We start from the raw sequence: 22,731 nt of genomic DNA, 5'->3' as shown, positions 1-22,731 counted from the left end.
CACTTTAGTGGTAGCATGAGACGGAGTCTACAACTCACACAAGTGGCTCAGGTAGTGCAGCTCATCCAGGATGGCACATCAATGCGAGCTGTGGCAAGAAGGTTTGCTGTGTCTGTCAGCGTAGTGTCCAGAGCATGGAGGCGCTACTAGGAGACAGGCCAGTACATCAGGAGACGTGGAGGAGGCCGTAGGAGGGCAACAACCCAGCAGCAGGACCGCTACCTCCGCCTTTGTGCAAGGAGGCGCAGGAGGAGCACTGCCAGAGCCCTGCAAAATGACCTCCAGCAGGCCACAAATGTGCATGTGTCTGCTCAAACGGTCAGAAACAGACTCCATGAGGGTGGTATGAGGGCCCGACGTCCACAGGTGGGGGTTGTGCTTACAGCCCAACACCGTGCAGGACGTTTGGCATTTGCCAGAGAACACCAAGATTGGCAAATTCGCCACTGGCGCCCTGTGCTCTTCACAGATGAAAGCAGGTTCACACTGAGCACATGTGACAGACGTGACAGAGTCTGGAGACGCCGTGGAGAACGTTCTGCTGCCTGCAACATCCTCCAGCATGACCGGTTTGGCGGTGGGTCAGTCATGGTGTGGGGTGGCATTTCTTTGGGGGGCCACACAGCCCTCCATGTGCTCGCCAGAGGTAGCCTGACTGCCATTAGGTACCGAGATGAGATCCTCAGACCCCCTTGTGAGACCATATGCTGGTGCGGTTGGCCCTGGGTTCCTCCTAATGCAAGACAATGCTAGACCTCATGTGGCTGGAGTGTGTCAGCAGTTCCTGCAAGAGGAAGGCATTGATGCTATGGACTGGCCCGCCCGTTCCCAGACCTGAATCCAATTGAGCACATCTGGGACATCATGTCTCGCTCCATCCACCAACGCCACGTTGCACCACAGACTGTCCAGGAGTTGGCGGATGCTTTAGTCCAGGTCTGGGAGGAGATCCCTCAGGAGACCATCCGCCACCTCATCAGGAGCATGCCCAGGCGTTGTAGGGAGGTCATACAGGCACGTGGAGGCCACACACACTACTGAGCCTCATTTTGACTTGTTTTTTTGACATTACATCAAAGTTGGATCATCCTGTAGTGTGGTTTTCCACTTTAATTTTGAGGGTGACTCCAAATCCAGACCTCCATGGGTTGATAAATTTGATTTTCATTGATAATTTTTGTGTGATTTTGTTGTCAGCACATTCAACTATGTAAAGAAAAAAGTATTTAATAAGATTATTTCATTCATTCAGATCTAGGATGTGTTATTTTAGTGTTCCCTTTATTTTTTTGAGCAGTGTATATCAACGGAAAGCGTTAAAAAGAGGTGCTGTTTTTTTGGACCGATTTGCCTAATGATTTGTCAACTCGCGCACAATTTCTCCGTCCTTGACATCGGAGTGCTGCTGCTGGCTCTTTGCGTGTCTTGACCAATCAGTCACGGAAACTGCAGGTTGTGCAGGTCGTGCACAACACACAAAGCTCAAGGCTCCATACCACTTTCCTCCGGTATTTATTTCGCAAGCGTGATAACACATCACTCCAGACACAAGCAAAAACTTGGACATAAATGTAGCAGCCTATACACCTAAACATTAGCGACCTGACATGCTGTATAAGTAAGCATTTCACTGTAATGTCTGCACCTGTTGTATTCGGCGCATGTGACCAATAAATTTGATTTGATTTGAAACTATACTATTTTTCAGCCTGATCAACTGTAGGCTACTAACAGCAGCAGCTGCATAGTCTAGCCTACTATGCACCCTGTCCCTCTGGCAAGGGTAAACAAAGCCGTAAGTTACCGCTGGTAACGTTGTGTACGCTATTTAAAGGCCATTTGTTTGTGAGGAAATGTGAATAATAATAATTGAATTTGTAAAGCGCTTTTCTCACACCTAAGGTGCTGAAGAAAAAAATGTAATAATAAAAACAATCCAAAACACAGAACATTGTAAGCAGACAACAACAAAGCCATATAGTGGTGTGGTCAGATCCGGTGGACAGGAGAACAGAATTAACATGGGTCCTTGAAAGCTTTTCTGAACAGCTCCATCTTTAGCTGTGCCTTAAACGAGGCCAGAGACTCTGCAGCCCTGACATAATTGGATCAAATTTGGTTTATATTCAAATTTGGGCTGACTAGGCTACCTAGACTTTTTCGATCCAAAATGATTAAGTGGAATGAATTAATAAATACAATAGCTGACATGGACTGTGAGTTCATTTTTTATTAGGCCTACAGTTGCATAGGCATAAGGCAGGACTACACGATGCAAACCTGCATAAAGCAAGCTCTGCCCTATGAGTTTATTGTCCAATCATGTTGCTTTCTCTGTGCCTGTGTATAGGAAACACCCCTAGTCCTTCTTTAAAATATAATTAATATGAACAAGTACAAGGTTGCTGCAGTTCGACAGGGGTTTCATCCTCCACAAGGCCAGGAGTAAAAAAACCTTGTGACCTGATTAGAAAAACTCAGGTCTCATCATGGCCCACATTAAACCTTTTTAAAACAGATCATGTCATACCGTATAAGGCCCGGAGTTTTACCTGGTTAGGTAACCAGATCAGGAAAAACTACGGGCCCCAGATTATTTTAAATTGTTTTCTCGCTACACCATTCTGGGACCTGTGGTGCCACCTCTGGCATGGGATTACCCATAAAATAAAATGTTATTGGTCGCATGCACATATTTAGAAGATGTTATTGCGGGTGTAGCGAAATGCTTGTGTTCCTAGCTCCAACAGTGCAGTAATATCTAACAATTCACAGGAATCTAAGAGTAAAAGAATGGAATTAAGAAATATTAGGACGAGCAATGTCGGAGTCCGGACTATAAATAAATATATATACACAGTGCATTCAGAAAGTATTCAGACCCGTTGACTTTTTCCACATTGTTACATTACCGCCTTATTCTAAAATTAAAAAAGAATCCTCATCAATCTACGCACAATACCCCATAATGACTAAGCGAAAACAGATTTTTTGAAATGTTTGCAAATGTATAAAAAATAAAACGGAAATATCTTATTTATATAAGTATTCAGACCCTTTGCTATGAGACTCGAAAATTGAGCTCAGGTGCAGCCTGTTTCCATTGACCATCCTTGAGATGTTTCTACAACTTGATTAAGTCCACCTGTGGTAAATTCAATTGATTGGACATGATTTGGAAAGGCACACACCTGTCTATATAAGGCCCCACAGTTGACATTGCATGTCAGAGCAAAAACCAAGCCATAAGATCGAAGGAATTGTCCGTAGAGCTCCGAGACAGGATTGTGTCGAGGCACAGATCTGGGGAAGGGTACCAAAACATTTCTGCAGCATTGAAGGTCCCCAAGAACACAGTGGCCTCCATCATTCTTAAATGGAAAAGGTTTGGAACCACTAAGACTCTTCCTAAAACTAGTCGCCCTGCCAAACTGAGCAATCGGGGGAGAAGGGCCTTGGTCAGGGAGGTGACCAAGAACCTGATGGTCAATCTGACAGAGCTCCAGAGTTCCTCTGTGGTGATGGGAGAACCTTCCAGAGGACAACCATCTCTGAAGCACTCCACCAATCAGGCCTTTATGGTAGAGTGGCCAGACGGAAGCCACTCCTCAGTAAAAGGCACGACAGCCCGCTTGGAGTTTGCATAAAGGCACCAAAAAGGACTCTCAGACCATGAGAAACAAGAATCTCTGGTCTGATGAAACCAAGATTGAACTCTTTGGCCTGAATGCCAAGCGTCACATCTGGAGGAAACGTGGCACCATCCCTACGGTGAAGCATGGTGGTGGTGGCAGCATCATACTGTGGGGATGTTTTTCAGCGGCAGGGACTGGGATACTAGTCAGGATCGAGGGAAAGATGAACGGAGCAAAGTACAGAGAGAGCCTTGATAAAAACCTGCTCCAGAGCGCTCAGGACCTCAGATTGGGCCGAAGGTTCACCTTCCAACAGGACAATGATCCTAAGCACACAGCCAAGACAACGAAGGAGTCGCTTCGGGACAAGTCTCTAAATGTCCTTGAGTGGCCCAGCCAGAGCCCGGACTTGAACCCGATCGAACATCTCTGGAGAGACCTGGAAATAGCTGTGCAGTGACGCTCCCCATCCAACCTGAGAGCGCTTGAGAGGATCTGCAGAGAAGAATGGTAAAAACTCCCCAAATACAGGTGTGCCAAGCTTGTAGCGTCATACCCAAGAAGACTCAAGGCTGTAATATCTGCCAAAGGTGCTTCAACAAAGTACTTAGTAAAGAGTCTGAATACTTATGTAAATGTAGTATTTCTAAAAACCTGTTTTTGCTTTGTCATTATGAAGTATTGTGTGTAGATTGATGAGGGGGAAAAACAATTTTATCCATTTTAGAATAAGGCTGTAACGTAACAAAATGTGGAAAAAGTCAAAGTCAAAGTCCGTTTATTTTTATCATAAAAAAAACTCTCCTAGTCCTTGCCGATGACAAGCATACCCATAACATGATGCAGCCTCCACCATGCTTGAGAATATGAAGAGTGGTACTCAGTGATGTGTTGTGTTGGATTTGCCCAAACATAACACTTTGTATTCAGGACATAAAGTTCATTTCTTTGCCACATTCTTTGCAGTTTTACTTTAGTGCCTTATTACACCATGATGCATGTTTATTCTGTACTGGCTTCATTTTCACTCTGTCATTTAGGTTAATATTATGGAGTAACTATACTGAACAAAAATATGAATGCAACATGTAAAATGTTGGTCACATGTTTCATGAGCTGAAATGAAAGATCCCAGAAATGTTCCATGTGCACAAAAAGTGTATTTCTCTCAAATTTTGTGCGCAAATTTGTTTACATCCCCATTAGTGAGCATTTCTCCTTTGCCAAGATAATCCATCCATCTGACAGGTGTGGCATATCAAGAAGCTGATTAAACAGCATGATCATTACACAGGGGCTGGGGACAATAAAAGGCCAATCTAAAATGTGCAGTTGTGTCACACAACACAATGCCACAGATGTCTCAAGTTTTGAGGGAGCGTGCAATTGGCATGCTGACTGCAGGAACGTCCACCAGAGCTGTTGTCAGAGAATTTAATGTTCATTTCTCTACCATAAGCCACCTCCAATGTCATTTTAGAGAATTTGGCAGTATGTCCAACTGGCCTCACAACCGCAGACCACGTGTAACCACACCAGCCCAGGACCTCTGCTTATTCACCTGCAGGATCATCTGAGACCAGCCACCCGGACAGCTGATGAAACTGAGGAGTATTTCTGTCTGTAATAAAGCCCTTTTGTGGGGAAAAACTAATTCTGATTAGCTGGGCCTGGCTCCCCAGTGGGTGAGCCTGGCTCCCAAGTGGGTGGGCCTATGCCCTCCTAGGCCAACCCATGGCTGCGCCCCTGCCCAATCATGTGAAATCTATAGATTAGGGCCTAATGTATTTATTTAAGTTGACTGATTTCCTTATATGAATTGTAACTCAGTAAAATCGTTAATTGTTGCGTTTATATTTTTGTTTAGTATACAATGTTGCTGATCCATCCTGAGTTCTCCTAACACAGCGATTCAACTTTGTAACTGTTTTAAAGTCACCATTGGCCTCATGGTGAAATCCGGGAGTGGTTTCCTTCCTCTCCGGCAACTGAATTAGGAAGGACGCCTGTATCTTTGTAGTGACTGGGTGTATTGATACACCATCCAAAGGGTAATTAATAACTTCACCATGCTCAAAGGGATATTCAATGTCTGCTTTTTTCATTTTTACCCATCTACCAATAGGTGCCCGTCTTTGCGAGGCATTGGAAAACTTCCCTGGCCTTTGTGGTTGAATCTGTGTTTGATATTCACTGCTCGACTAAGTGGCCTTAGAGATAATTGTATGTGTGGGATACAGAGATGAGGTATTCCTAACAAAAAAAATGGTAAACACTATTATTGCACACAGAGTTAGTCCATGCAACTTATTAAGTGACTTGTTAAGCACATTTTTACTCCTGAAATGAGTCTTGCCATAACAAAGGAGTTGAATACTTATTGACTCAAGACAATTAATTTGACTCAACTTTCTAAAAACATAATTCCACTGTAACATTTTGGGTTATTGTGTGTAGGCCAGTGACCCAAAAAATCTAAACGTAATCCATTTAAAATTCAGGCTGTAACCCAACACAATGTGGAAAAAGTCAAGGGGTTGAATAGTTTCTGAAGGCACTGTACTTTCATTGCAGGAAGCAGGTTAATGAACATTACTGTTGACCAAATAATAGTTTTAGAACAAAAATGTACAGGACGTTGTGTAGCCTAATCACTGACGTAAGCAAAATTGCTTCGGTAAGAGGAGGGCAATGTTAGGGTCGTAAATGTTTCGGTTTTTTGTTCCAGCTCTAGTTAGTGTTGTTGTCTATCAAATTGTATAGGCTACCGTGCGCTCTCCTCTGTCCAATCAGTTCTTTAAACGGCCTGTCCAATCAGTTCTTTCACGGGACCTCCTATGTGTATAAAGCATTTTTTAATGGGTGTTATATTAAAGACCAAAGGTGGCGCGTGAATTTCAAGTTTGGGAAAGCTTCTAATTTATCCTACCATTTCTACCGATCTGTGTGACAGTTAGGATTTTCATATGGGCATTTTAGTGGAACAGTTGCATTTAAATAATAACGTTTTATTTCCTCAAAATCATTGTCACATGGTTAATCATAAAAATCTGAATGAAAATGATAAAAATCTTTCAAATTCAACTAATGAGAGAGCACCAGCCTCTGCCATACGGACACATTGATACACCGTGATCCATTGGTGGCTAAAGAAATGAGCGCATGGAACTCAAAGATATCCTATAGGCCAATGCAGAAGTAGGCCTATAACTTCCATCATCAACTAAGTAAAATACATAGGCCTAAAGCTGACAAATAAAAACAGTAGAAAATATCCTGATGAAAGTTCAGGTTCTTTCAATCGCATACTCCGCCTGTCTGCCTCCCTTTCTATCTGTCTTGACTTTAGCTATTGCTAGTGAAGTGCAACATTGTATCAAATCAATCAACTGGGTCCGGCCCCGAAGCTGTCGCTAGCAAACATTCTACACTGTATCAACTTGCCTATTCCGGGACCTCAGAGTTTTCCGCGAAAGTGAGCTCGTGAGCTCGGGACAAATAGATGTTTTTGTGCATGGGAAAAATATTCAGGTATTTTATGACGTTTCCACTGGATATATGGGATCATCAGATCATGTTATTTTGCTCTTTTCAAACTCGTAAATGATGGTTATGAAATAAACCAAAACTTGTTTCACACAAGTGTAGCAGGTTGTGAACTCTGCAAACAACGTTTCCACTCCGAGAATGAGAACAGTAAATTACAAATTAATACATGCATTAACAGAAAACAATGTAACCAAATGACAGGGATTAACGGTACATTTACTAGGCCTACTTGTGACATACTTAATGGGGAGTTTATTAAAATAAACAATCAAAGGGCAAACAATTCACACAATGAAACAATTAAATGTGCAAGAATTGGCAGGAGACAACTGAGTGCATTCTGGAGAGCTGAGTGAATGTATTCTGGAGAGACGCGCCATATCTTAGCCACACAACCCTCCCCTTCTTTTTGTCTCAACATTTTCAAATATTATACTCAAGATACATGATCTTAACACATATTTTAGATGTTTTCACTGACAGCCACAACTCAATAATCAGCTAGGCTTATTGCAACACGCTTCCCAAATTGCGGATTTGGAAAAATCCACAGCTATTAATTTTTTTGGCTAATGATCCTCTGTGGCTAACTCATGCTCTCTGGTGAAGTATTTTGAATTATTTTGTTTAGACAGGAGTAATTATACAATTTACTTTAGGGGAAGCCAGCATCCGACCAGTGCACTGTGCACCTGCCAACTTTTCTTTACAATTCGCAAGTGGCTGTTACCAGAGATCTGTATATAATGACGAGAGGCTCATGTCTACGCCCTAACAATGGGAGTCGTTGTCCCAAAGGCGGGAAGGCAGGCGACAAGTTTAGGTCTGCATATTAAGCCCATAGAAACGCATTGGGCTTATTCTTGACAGATTTTGGCGAGATTGAGCCCTCTCGCTTCGCCTCTTCCCCTCTGCTGAAACTATCTCACCGGAAAAAGCATCCGAGCGAGCGAAACAGCGCCCCTCTGTCTTACTATATGTAGCCCATGTATCTGATGCTGTCTGGACAAAAAGAGTATGACATGCCATACACTTTTTGTCCAGACTAGAGGTCTTCACGGATCCACCTGTACCCGAATACCTGAGACCCGATCGGGCCCGGATTCAGAATTGTAAATAATGTCACGGGTCTGGGTCGGATCTGATATGATTGTCGCGGGTCTTGGGTATGTGTAATTTTAACTGACTTGTCTGGAAGGACCCGTACAGATCAGAACGCGACTGATGCAGTAGAGCGAGATAAATTGCATAATGTATGCTGCTGGTCTTTTCACGAGAGTGGTGTGTGGCGCGTGTAGCTTGTTATTGTTGGCCAACTAGAAGTCTTCAAAGCGGCAATAGGCCACAGTCATAGAGCCTCCGTGTGTGGCAAAAGTTAGGAGATTACGGAATTAAAAGTTTAAAGGAGAAGGATAGGCTACAATGACCAAGAGCCAACAAGTAGGCTACTATACTTAATATTCTGAATGGAGTTGTTATTTGTAACTGTAGGACAAGAAAGCGCATGCAGACTCAATTAGCCTAGCTAGTTAGCTATCTTAAACAGCTTCTCCCGGTTTAATGCAGTCAAGACAGGTACTACGTAATCATATTGGATGATAAATAACGGTTTGAGCTATCTGGGATTCTGGGGACGTCCCTATCCCATTGAAGTAGAAATGTAAAATGGTTAAGGTAAGGGTTAAGGTTAGGTAAGGCTTATGGTTAGGGTTTAGGGTAGAGACGTCCCAAGGACCCAAGATAGCACTGACCGATAGATAACCTAGCTATGGCAGCTATAAGTCTACTATAGTGCGATTTGGCTTGGTTGGTTGCCGTCTCTCCCTCCCTCCTCCCAGTGTCACTCGCTCACAGTAGAGGGCCCCTTCCCCACCTCTTAGAGCGGCACCTCTCTCTCCCTTGCGCTTTATCAGCTACGATTAATAAAGTGGCTTTAAAAATATATTTTCTGTTGCTTCCCTCAATTAAAGATCGAATTGGACCGGATCTGGATCCGACCAGGTCTATACGGAACAGATCTAGTTGTCCTCGGCTCCGGGTCTCTATATTCAAAAAATGTATTTATGCATATCGGGTCCTGGTGGGAAAGCCCCAGGTCCATTTTAGAACGTGAAGACCTCTAGTCCAGACAGCATCAGATACATGGTCTACACCAGGGTTCTTCAATTCCGGTCCTGGAGGTCCGAAACACTTCTGTTTTTTATTTCTACCTGGTAGTTAATTGCACTCACCTGGTGTCCCAGGTCTGAATTAGCCCCTGCTTAGAAGGAGAGGATGAAAAACAGAGGTGTTTCGGCCCTCCAGGACCGGAATTGAAGAACCCTGGTCTACACATAGTGATAGAGGGGCGCTGTTTTGCTCGCTCAGATGCTTTATCTGAGATTGATGCGTCTTTCTGTCGTCAGAGCCCGTCTTGGTCAAATTATCAATATTTTTATATTTGATTTGGACGGGCAAGGAGGTACAGTAGGGCGGGACCCATAACGCCGGCCCTCTCTAACATCTTGCAAGTATGCCTCGAGTATTATTTGATGTTACATCTTTTTCATTTTTTCCCCCATGATGGTAACAATTAAGCAGCGGGAACAATATAACGGAAAAACTGTAGTCATGTCCGTCACATTTTTTAAGACCTTTCAAAACATTTCTTAAATTTAGTTAAGAATTTATGACTTTTTAAGGACGCGCTGGCACCCTGTGTAAATACATTTGATTTGTTATACACACTTATTGCAACATAATAGAGGATATAAATGTCCCATTATTTGAACTTCAACTTGTCATGCTTACAGCAACTGTCACAGACAGACTGATTCACCGACATAAAGACTTTCATACTCAAATGCCATCTCTAGCACACTAAAGTGATTGAGGGTGGAGACACTGCCCTAGAGGGGTCTGTAGGCCTATCTGTAGGGGAAGTGTAATTTTTAGTGTACAGCTTCAGGCTTCCACCCACCCGTGAGTGACCGTCTTGAGAAGGCTCCAGAACACAGGTTGGGGTAGGGATCCCCGGGACCCCCCTTTCCTGTCACATCCTCCGGACTTGGAGCGGACATATTTGCTCTTGATGCCGTGGACAAAGACAGCCTCCAGGGCGCAGCACAGCAGGTTGGCATCACCATCCTCGCTGGTTACCACGGCATCGGTCATCACGTAGCGCTTCTGAAGAGCCTTGAGTGACCACGCCAACTTCTCTTTGATCCACTAAAGAAATGGTGAATATGGGTTAAAATCAAAATGGATATATAGTATTCCGTTTTCTACCTCTCTGCTTCCCTTTCACTTGGGCAACTACAATCACTCTCATTTTAAATGACAACCTGAAATGTAGGCCTATTAATGTGGAAATCAACATTACATACAGTAACTGAGTGAAAACCTCTCTGCATAAAGAACCAAAGGTGAATGGCAGTGGGACATTATATTGCTTCCATTATGGCATCAATCAGATCAAACATTTTGTCATGATGACTAGGATCAGCCATCAGCCTCGGGTCAAAATATTGTGCAATAAAGGTTGCAGGGAGCAATTTAGTTTGTGGGCCTTTAATGATAAACACAGCATCATATGATGCAAAATGCATCATACCGGCTGTATTTCTGTATTTTGAAAGTTATATATCTTGAAAACTTGATTGTTGACATGCAAAACATTTGGGGACTACATCAACAATGGACTAATAAAACAAATACCAAAAGATAGTTTTTGGGTGGAGATTTCCTTTAACATACAGGTGCGAACATTTTACTCGCATATGTGCCTAATTATTTTGTTGTGTGACCTGGAATTTTTATTTAGGAGAACCAGATGATAATTGTTGCATTGATTACTGTACCGCAGCCCGAGTGCCATGGAAAATACACTGAGCGCAGATTCATGACAGTCATGATTGCAACATTATTACAAAGAAAACTGCTTGTTACCTCAAATATTTTTCATTGTGCTCCTAACTTTTTCCACTGGTGCTATCAACTTTTTCAGTTGGTTGCACCCAATTGTTTGTTTATCAATTGTTTTATTATTATTTATTGTTTTATGACCTGGCCTGTGTCCCATAATGTACCTGCATTCCATACAGAACCAGGCTAATAATGACTAGCCATCTTTTAAATTAGCATGCCCTTGCGTTATTACATTGATTTGGATAGATTTACTGTAATAGCAAAGAAAAAAGTGTTAAAATAAAGTGCACAATATTTTTATTGCAGATTTCAAAGTGCAATGTGTTATTTTCTGTGAAATCGTCTAGATCGCAGAATTTGAAAAAACGATTCTTGATGCTGAAAGAATACTGCGGCAAAAACATTTATAAAGCAGGGAGAAAGGCTGATTTCCTCAAGAAGGAAAAGCAGCCAACAAGTGCTCAGCATATGTGGGAACTCCTTCAAGACTGTTGGAAAAGCATTCCAGGTGACTACCTCATGAAACTGGTTGAGAGAATGCCAAGAGTGTGCAAAGCTGTCATCAAGGCAAAGGGTGGCTAATTTAAAATGATAAACTTGGATTAGCAAACACAACGTGCCATTGGAACACAGGACTGATGGCTGCTGATAATGGGCCTCTGTACGCCTACGTAGATATTCCATAAAAAATCAGCCGTTTCCAGCTACAATAGCCATTTACAACATTAACAATGTCTACACTGTATTTCTGATCAATTTGATGTATTTTAATGGTTAAAAAATTAGCTTTTCTTTAGAAAACAAGGACATTTCTAAGTGACCCCAAACTTTTGAACGGTAGTATATATTGTTGTGACGTGACTTACTTTAATGTATGACTGTTATTTATCGAATCACCTAACTATGTTTAATTGTCACTCGATTAAATTAATCATGTAACAATTAACTCATTAGGAATTTGGGGCACCACGGAAGAAGTTGTTTAACAAGTTACCATCTCCTGAATTAAACTCTTAGAAGATATATACAGTGGGGAGAACAAGTATTTGATACACTGCCGATTTTGCAGGTTTTCCTACTTACAAAGCATGTAGAGGTCTGTAATTTTTATCATAGGTACACTTCAACTGTGAGAGACGGAATCTAAAACAAAAATCCAGAAAATCACTTTGAATGATTTTTAAGTAATTCATTTGCATTTTATTGCATGACATAAGTATTTGATACATCAGAAAAGCAGAACTTTATATTTGGTACAGAAACCTTTGTTTGCAATTACAGAGATCATATGTTTCCTGTAGGTCTTGACCAGGTTTGCACACACTGCAGCAGGGATTTTGGCCCACTCCTCCATACAGACCTTCTCCAGATCCTTCAGGTTTCGTGGCTGTCGCTGGGCAATACGGACTATCAGCTGCCTCCAAAGATTTTCTATTGGGTTCAGGTCTGGAGACTGGCTAGGCCACTCCAGGACCTTGAGATGCTTCTTACGGAGCCACTCCTTAGTTGCCCTGGCTGTGTGTTTCGGGTCGTTGTCATGCTGGAAGACCCAGCCACGACCCATCTTCAATGCTCTTTCTGAGGGAAGGAGGTTGTTGGCCAATATCTCGCGATACATGGCCCCATCCATCCTCCCCTCAATAAGGTGCAGTCGTCCTGTCCCCTTTGCAGAAAAGCATCCCCAAAGAATGATGTTTCCACCTCCATGCTTCATGGTAGGCATGGTGTCCTTGGGGTTGTACTCATCCTTCTTCTTCCTCCAAACACGGCGAGTGGAGTTTAGACCAAAAAGCTCTATTTTTGTCTCATCAGACCACATGACCTTCTCCCATTCCTCCTCTGGATCATCCAGATGGTCATTGGCAAACTTCAGATGGGCCTGGACATGCGCTGGCTTGAGCAGGGGGACCTTGCGTGCGCTGCAGGATTTTAATCCATGACGGCGTAGTGTGTTACTAATGGTGTTCTTTGAGACTGTGGTCCCAGCTCTCTTCAGGTCATTGACCAGGTCCTGCTGTCTAGTTCAGGGCTGATCCCTCACCTTCCTCATGATCATTGATGCCCCACGAGGTGAGATCTTGCATGGAGCCCCAGACCGAGGGTGATTGACCGTCATCTTGAACTTCTTCCATTTTCTAATAATTGCTCCAACAGTTGTTGCCTTCTCACCAAGCTGCTTGCCTATTGTCCTGTAGCCCATCCCAGCCTTGTGCAGGTCTACAATTTTTTCCCTGATGTCCTTGCACAGCTCTCTGGTCTTGGCCATTGTGGAGAGGTTGGAGTCTGTTTGATTGAGTGTGTGGACAGGTGTCTTTTATACAGGTAACGAGTTCAAACACGTGCAGTTAATACAGGTAGTGAGTGGAGAAAAGGAGGGCTTCTTAAAGAAAAACTAACAGGTCTGTGAGAGCCGGAATTCTTACTGGTTGGTAGGTGATCAAATACTTATGTCATGCAATAAAATGCAAATGAATTACTTAAAAATCATACAATGTGATTTTCTGGATTTTTGTTTTAGATTCCGTCTCTCACAGTTGAAGTGTACCTATGATAAAAATTACAGACCTCTACATGCTTTGTAAGTAGGAAAACCTGCAAAATCGGCAGTGTATCAAATACTTGTTCTCCCCACTGTATGTTATATATATATCGATAACAGTCACTTATTAAATAATTACCTTTTATCAGTCTCATTCTGAACGTTGCATAATCCTTGAACCTGCAAGAACCCTAACCTTATTGATGAATCAGCAATACACAAATTGGCTTAATTATTTATTTACTAACTAACTAAATAATAACACAATACAAACACACATAAATTATTGATTACTAACGTAATACAATGAAAACGGGTCCCTAGTGGACTGGACTAACATTCGCATGACTGCTTGGGTAGAAGGAGGGTCAGAATGGAAGGGAGAGAGAGATTCAAACTATCGTGGTTACTTTGGAGACTAGGCTCACAGTAATCGTAATACTTATGCACCCTAATAACGCTCATTCGGATTAGAAATGCAACATGTATTTAGGTGTTGCTGTCCTCGATAGTTGAGTTGATGATGTAGGACTCTGGTTTACCCACCAGAGATCTCAATGTCCTTGGTAGAGTTTCTGGTCGTAGTTGTGGTTAGAATGGATACTTCAGATGTACCAGCGGTTGTCTGAGAGGGATTGTCCTTCCCACTTCGTGTCTTTAGTGAAAGTTCTCTAGACGACTATACATGCCAGCTGCAGACTGAAATGATAAGGTCTAGTGCATTGTCTTCTTCTTCACCTCGTGTAGAGGTTAAGAGTTTCAGAGTTTCTCCATTTCAAACGTGTGGACTAACGTCTCACGTTTTCTGGTCTTTCTAGTCTAACCATTTTGTAATGTGTAGATACAGCTTCACGCTTGTTGGTCTTGTAGAGTGTCAACCATTTTAAGCCATGGGGCTTACTGGTCTGGTAGAAATTCAACCATTTGCAACTTTTGGCTCATGCTTCACGTATGCTGGTCTAAAGGTTGATTTGTTTTTCAAGGCTTTTTATGCACTCGGGGTAAAAGGGGTGTTCCATCATGTTTATACGATCTCTGATGTCACTAGGGGCGTGGCTAGTCACTGCATAGTTTATATGAAAAACTATTATCTAATTTAGAAGACAAAAATCACATTCCTATCTTCAACAAAATACTCTCATACTTAATCATATATTTTATACAACATTTAGATGTAAACTTGATAGATAGAATATGTACACTTTCCGAGTTACAGTTATTACTTGATACCATCCTTAAATGACATCACAAAATAATAAACAATATGACATTATTATTCTTTAGATCCCCACTGACCATTTCCCACATTGTTTTAAGTAGGAATATTGTTTCATTATCCACTTTTGGATGTTGGAGTCTTGGCGGGAAGACTTCCTTTGTCTCACAGGGATATTCTTTCTTCCGATACTAGAGACCAAAAGGTGTCCTTTTCTGCAAACTATTTATGACCGGCTGTTAAGTCATAAAACTGGCCCCCAGGAAAGGGGGTGTTCAAACCTTTGCCTAACAGGACTGTTTGATCCTCAACCCATGAGGGCAAGTCATGACTATATATATAGTCATATACACACACACACACACACACACACATATATATATATATGACAGAAAGACAACGCAGCAGTGGCTTCGGGACAAGTCTCTGAATGTCCTTGCGTGGCCCAGTCAGAGCCCGGACTTGAACCCGATCTAACATCTCTGGAGAGACCTGAAAATAGCTGTGCAGTGACGCTCCCCATCCAACCTGACAGAGCTGGAGAGGATCTGCAGAGAATAATGGGAGAAACTCCCCAAAGACAGGTGTGCCAAGCTTATAGCGTCATACCCAAGAAGACTCAAGGCTGTAATCGCTGCCAAAGGTGCTTCAACAAAGTACGCCGTAAAGGGTCTGAATACTAATGTAAATGTGATATTTCAGTATTGTATTTTTAATCAACCCAGATTCGGCTGTCGGAATGACAGACGGTGAAGTGTGACTCATCACTCCAGAGAAGGCGTTTCCACTGCACCAGAGTCCAATGGCAGCGAGCTTTACACCACTCCCAGCCGACGCTTGGCATTGTGCATGGTGGTGAGCTTGGCCATGGAAACCCATTTCATGAAGCTCCCGACGAACAGTTCTTGTGCTGACGTTGCTTCCAGAGGCAGTTTGGAACTCGGTAGTGAGTGTTGCAACCGAGGACAGACTATTACAGGGCGGCAGGTAGCTTAGTGGTTAAGAGCGTACTGCCAGTAACCGAAAGGTCGCTGGTTCTAATCCCTGAGCCGACTAGGCGAAAAATCTGTCGATGTGCCCTTCAGCAAGGCACTTAACCCTAATTGCTCCTGTAAGTCGCTCTGGATAAGAGCGTCTGCTAAATGACTAAAATGTAAATGTACTTTTACGCGCTACGTGCTTCAGCGGTCCCGTTCTGTGAGCTTGTGTGGCCTACCACTTCGTGGCTGAGCCGTTGTTGCTTCTAGACGTTTCCACTTCACAATAACAGCACTTACAGTTGACCGGGGCAGCTCTAGCAGGGCAGAAATTTGACGAACTGACTTGTTGGAAAGGTGGCATTCTATGACGGTGCCACATTGAAAGTCACTGAGCTCTTCAGTACGGTCCATTCTACTGCCAATGTTTGTCTATGGAGATTACATGGCTGTGTGCTCGATTTTATACAAAATATCCAAATCCACTAATTTGAAGGGTGTCCACATACTTTTACCTCAAATCAACAGCTGCTCTCTATATCCCCTCTCAATCTCGCATTCTTCAGTCTCTTCCGTATCAGGTATAAAAGAAACACAGACCGGACAAGTAGATGCGCAATGGATTATGGTAATTGTAGTTAACGACCTGTTGGAAACTACAACTCCTTACAACATTGCACAGATCAGGCTGGGTCTGATTCATCGCTAGAGAAACTGTGAAATGCATTTGAGCTCACTGAAAAAAACAGACCGAAATGGAATTCAAATAACTGAGCTGACATCGGTCAGAAAAATAACAGACATTTCAGTTAAATCGCTCAGCACTACTACAATGGGAAATCATAGTAGTCACAAACCACAGTTGGGTCACCTGCTACTGTCCTCCCTTCCACTGGCATACTGTTATGTTCAGCTCATAACTGTTTTTTTTCTCTTTCTGTCATATTGTGGTCAAAGAAAGACTGTGAAAACAGTCTGGACAACCCCCTTCCTCCCACTCTGCCACTCTCTCTCTCTCTCCAGTTAATGTCACCTCTGCCGGCTCTTACTGACACCTACCTATCCTCTTTCCATTTACTGTAATAAGTATCCTCACCCACAGAGCACCGACCGACACCGGAAATCCGTGGACATTGAAAAGTTGTTTAAATTTGGTCAGTCTGCCCTTGGAAGAATCGGACAACCCCATAGTAGAATAGTTTATCTAGTTACCTAGTCGGCTTGTTGTGTGTTCTATGCGAGATAAATATTCCTCTCGAGGCGCATTTAGTTACGAGTGTCATAGAGATGGAAACCTGCATTCTGACAAGCAGTCAATGCACAACAATTCTTGCAATCGTGAAAACATCAGTTGTAATGGCCTTTATTGAAAAGAGGGGGCTCCCAGCTTTCCATTCCTAATTTAATTATTTATCAACTCCTAAATATGCGCTAACTGCACCATTTTAAATCTTGAGGTTTTTTTTTTAGCAGTGGCATGGTTAAGCACATTACAGCTCTGCAATTCACCATGAGTGCATAGGGGAGAGTGGGGATAAACGTAACACAGGTCAATTGTAGGGTAACTTTGCGTAAAATGTCCCTACCTCAAAATAATTTTGGGGGAGTGACTTAAATTGTGATGAAATAGATAACATTTTTAGTTGAGCAAAAGTAGTAGCAAACAGGGAAGTGTTGGGCGTAAAATGGTGACCAAGTGGTTTCTGTGAGAAGTACAGGCAAGGGGGCGTGTTACCCCAAGTTACCCTAACGGGTATATTCACTGTGTTTATGCACGTTTTTGGGACATGAAGTTCATCAAAAGGATGCTAACTAGTTTACCTTTTAAAATCAGGGTCACACAGTGTTTTTTGGTAGTCTTAAACAAATCTACTTTGAAATGAAATTATACACCTCACACACATGGTTACAAGCTTAAAAAAGAAGACACCTGTACCATGTAAGATAGAGTTAAAATGTATTACATTTTTTGTTTGCATCCCAATATTAAACTTCATATACATCACAGAAGACTGAAATATAACAAAACCATTTGACAATGAAACACCAGATTTTGGGCCGTAAAAAAAACAAAAAACAATGTTTATTAATTAGGAAATTATGAAAAATATTAATAACATTACACCCATGAAGCCACTAGAGGGCGATTTGGTCATTTGACAGCAGGAAAGGGCTACAGGATCACATTTGAGATATGGCTAACGATTAGCCCAATAGGGTAAATGCAGAGGCAAATCCATGCTTCAGACAATTTATTTATAACCACTATGCTGCATCAGTTGGGATACAGATTATGTTTATTGTTAATAGCATACCTGATACACTGAACAAAAATATAAACGCAACATGTGAAGTGTTGGTCCCATGTTTCATGAGCTGAAATAAAAGATCCCAGAAAATGTCCACACTCACAAAAAACGTATTTCTCCTTTGCCAAGATAATCCATCCACCTGACAGGTGTGGCATATCAAGTAGCTGATTAAACAGCATGATCATAACACAGTAAATAATAGGCCAATCTAAAATGTGCAGTTTTGTTACACAACACAATGCCACACATGTCTCAAGTTTGAGGGAGCGTGCAATTGGCATGCTGACTGCAGGAATGTCCATCAGATGAGTTGCCAGAGAACTGAATGTTCATTTCCCTACCATAAGCCACCTCCTACGTCATTTTAGAGAATCTTTCAGTACGTCCAACCTGCCTCACAACCGCAGACCATATGTATGGTGTTGTGTGGGCGAGCTGTTTGCTGATGTCAACGTTGTGAACAGAGTGCACCATGGTGGCGGTGGGTTATGGTATGGGCAGGCATAAGCTAAGAAAAAACAAACACAATTTTATCTATGGCAATTTGAATGGACAGAGATACCGTGACGAGATCCTGAGGCCCATTGTCGTGCCATTCATCCACCACCATCACCTCATGTTTCAGCATAATAATGCACGGCCCCATGTAGCAAGGATCTGAACACAATTCCTTGAAGCTGAAAATGTCCCAGTTCTTCCATAGCCAAAATACTGTCACCCATTGAGCATATTTGGGATGCTCTGGATCGACGTGTACCGACAGCGTGTTCCAGTTCCAGCCAATATCCAGCAACTTCGCACAGCCATTGAAGAGGAGTGGGATTAAAGCTGTTACGGTGACCTTATTACCACCACACCGATGGTCACGAGTCAAGATGGCAGTCAAATTCCACGTGACTGTTCAGTCACGATAACTAGGCTTCTCCAAGCTCTGATGCTGCTGATGGTCATTAGTAGCCTACAAAACTTGCTATCTGCCTGGTACTATTGTCCCTCAAATCACTGATATCAATGCAAATGTAATCGAAAATCAAATCAAATCCTTCTTGAAAGCCAATAAGCTCATGTTGCGCAACATTTCTATAGGTTATGCAATTGCCTGAGAAAACAGAGTTGATGGTCTCTATTAAAAGAGGAGGATCCCATCAGCTTTCTATAGGCTAGGCCTACTATATTTATTTCTGAACTTTCCTATATTAAGCGCATTGCTTCGCTTTACAAGAGGAGTATAGCCTACCAGGCTGGCATGAAAATGAACCACGGGAAAAGCGTCCTCCATTCGCTATTTAAGTGCATAGATTACATGTATTTTTTCCCCCTGCCCCGAGACAGGTGCATGATAATGGTCCATTCTAAATCAAAACTAATTTCACACATACACTACCGTTCGAAAGTTTAGGGTCACTTAGAAATGTCCTTGTTTTCGAAAGAAAATAATTGTCCATTAAAATAACATCAAATTGATCAGAAATATAGTGTAGACATTGTTAATGTTGTAAATGGCTATTGTAGCTGGAAACGGCTGATTTTTTATGGAATATCTACATAGGCGTACAGAGGCCCATTATCAGCAACCATCAGTCCTGTGTTCCAATGGCACGTTGTGTTTGCTAATCCAAGTTTATCATTTTAAAAGGCTAATTGATCATTAGAAAACCCTTTTGCAATTATGTCAGCACAGCTGAAAACTGTTGTGCTGATTAAAGAGGCAATAAAACTGGCCTTCTTGAGACTAGTTGAGTATCTGGAGCATCAGCAATTGTGTGTTCGATTACAGACTCAAAATGGCCAGAAACAAATAACTTTCTTCTGAAACTTGTCAGTCTATTCTTGTTCTGAGAAATGAAGGCTATTCCATGCGAGAAATTGCCAAGAAACGGAAGATCTCGTACAACGCTGTGTACTACTCCCTTCACAGAACAGCACAAACTGGCTCTAACCAGAATAGAAAGAGGAGTGGGAGGCCCCGGTGCACAACTGAGCAAGAGGACAAATACATTAAAGTGTCTAGTTTGAGAAACAGGTGCCTCACAGGTTCTCAACTGGCAGCTTCATTAAATAGTACTCGCAAAACACCAGTCTCAACGTCAACAGTGAAGAGGCGACTCCGGGATGCTGACCTTCTAGGCAGAGTTGCAAAGAGAAAGCCATATCTCAGACTGCCCATCTTAATATTTTCTTTTTATTGGCCAGTCTGAGATATGGCTTTTTCTTTGCAACTCTGTCTAGAAGGTCAGCATCCCGGAGTCGCCTCTTCACTGTTGACGTTGAGACTGGTGTTTTGCAATAAGGTTTGTATAACAACTAATGTGGCCAAATAACTTCTTAAAATTAAGCACATTATTCCACTTTACAACCGGTGTAGAATTTCAAGTTTGGGGAAGATCATTTTCACCATAAAAATGCACCTTTATAATAAAGCATTACATGCATAATTGCATTTGCAGTCACTTTTGAGAACAGTGTTTTCACGCTAATTGATTGCGTTTTGGAGCATTCGCGCTTATAGCCTACTGCCGTGTGCGCATTGCTGCGCTTACAATGTGAAGAAATAGCCTAATAGTTTATCAACATTTGAAGCTAAACGTTCTGATCTGTTGCATCAGCCTCATTGCTTTTTAAACGTTTTTTTTTATGCCAGTGGTTGTATTAATTTGGGATCTATTGCATCCAACAACAGTGCCAGAGTGTAACCGCTCAACACAGCCGCATGTGCGCACTCCCTCTGAAATCATTTGGAGAAAATATGATTTATATTTTATTCAGTTATGTTCAATTGTATTCTTCATACTATAAAATAATATAAAATAATGCCACGGAATTCTAAGCAAATCTTGTCTGCTAAATGAACTAGTGTAGCCAGATCAGGGCCTAACATAAGGACAACTCAGAGTATGCTATTCTGTTCTTCTGAAATAGACTACATTTTCTTCATATCAGGTTTCTTTAGACCTGTCTAAAATAAATAATGGATTTATTGTGATGGTGTAGGCTATATTAAATGGATTTATTAGACTTTTTAAAATGTAGATGTTCCAAAGATCTGCATCAGTGGCTTGTAGGCTATGCGTGGAAGCCAGGAGATGCTAAATGTGCTTATATTAATTAACGGTCAATTACTGTGAAACAGGCAGTTATTTGCTTGACAATCACCTGCTGACAAAATGTCATGACCGCCACAGCCTTAAGTGGGACAACATTCCACATGCCACAATCAACAGCCTGATCAAAGGAGATGTAAAATCTTTGAAATTGTAGCATGTTGCGTTTACATTTTATAATAATTTGGACCATGCATAGGCTATATGCATGGTCAAATATGTTATAATAATTGTAACAAATAATTTTACCAATATGTTATTGGGCTCGTTTCTGGAAGTGGAAATTATATTTGAGATGGTTTCGACATAATTCTATTTTCATTCATTTTGGAGTAGAATGTCCTTTTAAAAGTCACCAGAACTGAGCTTCTCAGTCCTTCACCCCCCCCCCCACCAATTTCTCCCCACTGTTAGACATTTTGCAAGAGAAAACACTGCAGTACAGTAGTGTACAGTAGAGTATAGTACATTACAGTAGAGCACACTAGATTACAGTATAATGGACTGTACTGCACTGAACATATCTACTTTACTGCACTGTTCTGTACTGTAATGAACTCTACTTTATTATGCTGTCCAAACTTGTGAAATGTAGGCTATTTCAGATTTGGTTTGGTCCGGACCAACCAAATGTGTTCGTTTGGGGGCGGAGCTCATTAGAATTATAGCCAGTGTGTAGAATAATACCCAACTTTGCAAAAGGACAGGCCTGTTCCATATTTTTACCTTTGTGTGCCTATTCAGTGTTACATAACCATGAAGAGAATTATATTAAAATCCATAATTATGCATTTCTGTATAGCACAGATCAGGGACCTATGATGTAATTCTGTTACCATAATTCCATTACCGGATGTAAATCCACTTCACCTACTGTAGTTCAATAACCTAAATATATTTTTTTCAAGCTCAAGGTGTCATGTCATAGCTGACACCCCATTCTTTCTACAGATATCTTTTAATCTTAATTCAGAGCAGATATTTAAGAGTTTTGGGGAAAACGTGGTCGCATAAAAAACTGAGGGAGATTTTACTGTAACTCTGTTACCAAACTTTGCATCTGCACAGTTCTTCCAGTAAATGTGTTTTTGTAAAATGTTGTGTAAATTCTTCAAAGTAGTCCTTGTGCATAGAGTTGTATGGTTTGTTAAACTTTGCAATCAATGGGTTTTGTTTGGAATACATTTTAAAGTGACAAATCTGAATCAAAGCGCAATCCCGTTTGCCGTGGAATTGCCCATGTGTCACTCAAACCCTAACAGAGTAGGTCCTATCTGTGAGAGATATCTGATCCATTTTTCAGTGTTAAGTGGATGTGGTTTATGGGGTTATGCAGGCCATTTACAGTAAAAGAGGTTTAGCCTACCTGCTTGACGTCTTTTGCCTCTGGCCACGTATCTGGGGTCTGTGTGGCTAACATCGCACCTCCAGGGATGTGTTACTCTCACATGAAATGCTGTGACATACACACAAGATATCCCCTGTGGTTATACTGG

At 41.9% G+C, this 22,731-nt stretch overlaps 1 protein-coding gene across 1 annotated transcript in view; it reads right to left on the bottom strand.

Moving 5' to 3' along the window:
• The window catches only part of LOC121547243 (pleckstrin homology domain-containing family M member 1-like), a 33,638-nt gene that overhangs the window by 9,206 nt on the left and 1,701 nt on the right, over positions 1–22,731 (bottom strand). Inside the window, exons 2-3 of the mRNA XM_041858410.2 lie at positions 22,602–22,691; positions 10,144–10,391 (exon numbers count right to left, since the gene is read on the bottom strand). Coding sequence (XP_041714344.2) covers positions 10,144–10,391; positions 22,602–22,655 — 302 coding nt within the window. The 5' untranslated portion in view covers positions 22,656–22,691. The remainder of the gene's footprint in view (positions 1–10,143; positions 10,392–22,601; positions 22,692–22,731) is intronic.

Source organism: Coregonus clupeaformis, chromosome 31 (genome assembly GCF_020615455.1).
Source record: "Coregonus clupeaformis isolate EN_2021a chromosome 31, ASM2061545v1, whole genome shotgun sequence".
NCBI classification, from domain to species: Eukaryota; Metazoa; Chordata; class Actinopteri; order Salmoniformes; family Salmonidae; genus Coregonus; species Coregonus clupeaformis.
The sequence above is the reverse complement of the archived record's forward strand: the minus strand, read 5'-3'. Positions and strand labels throughout refer to the sequence as shown.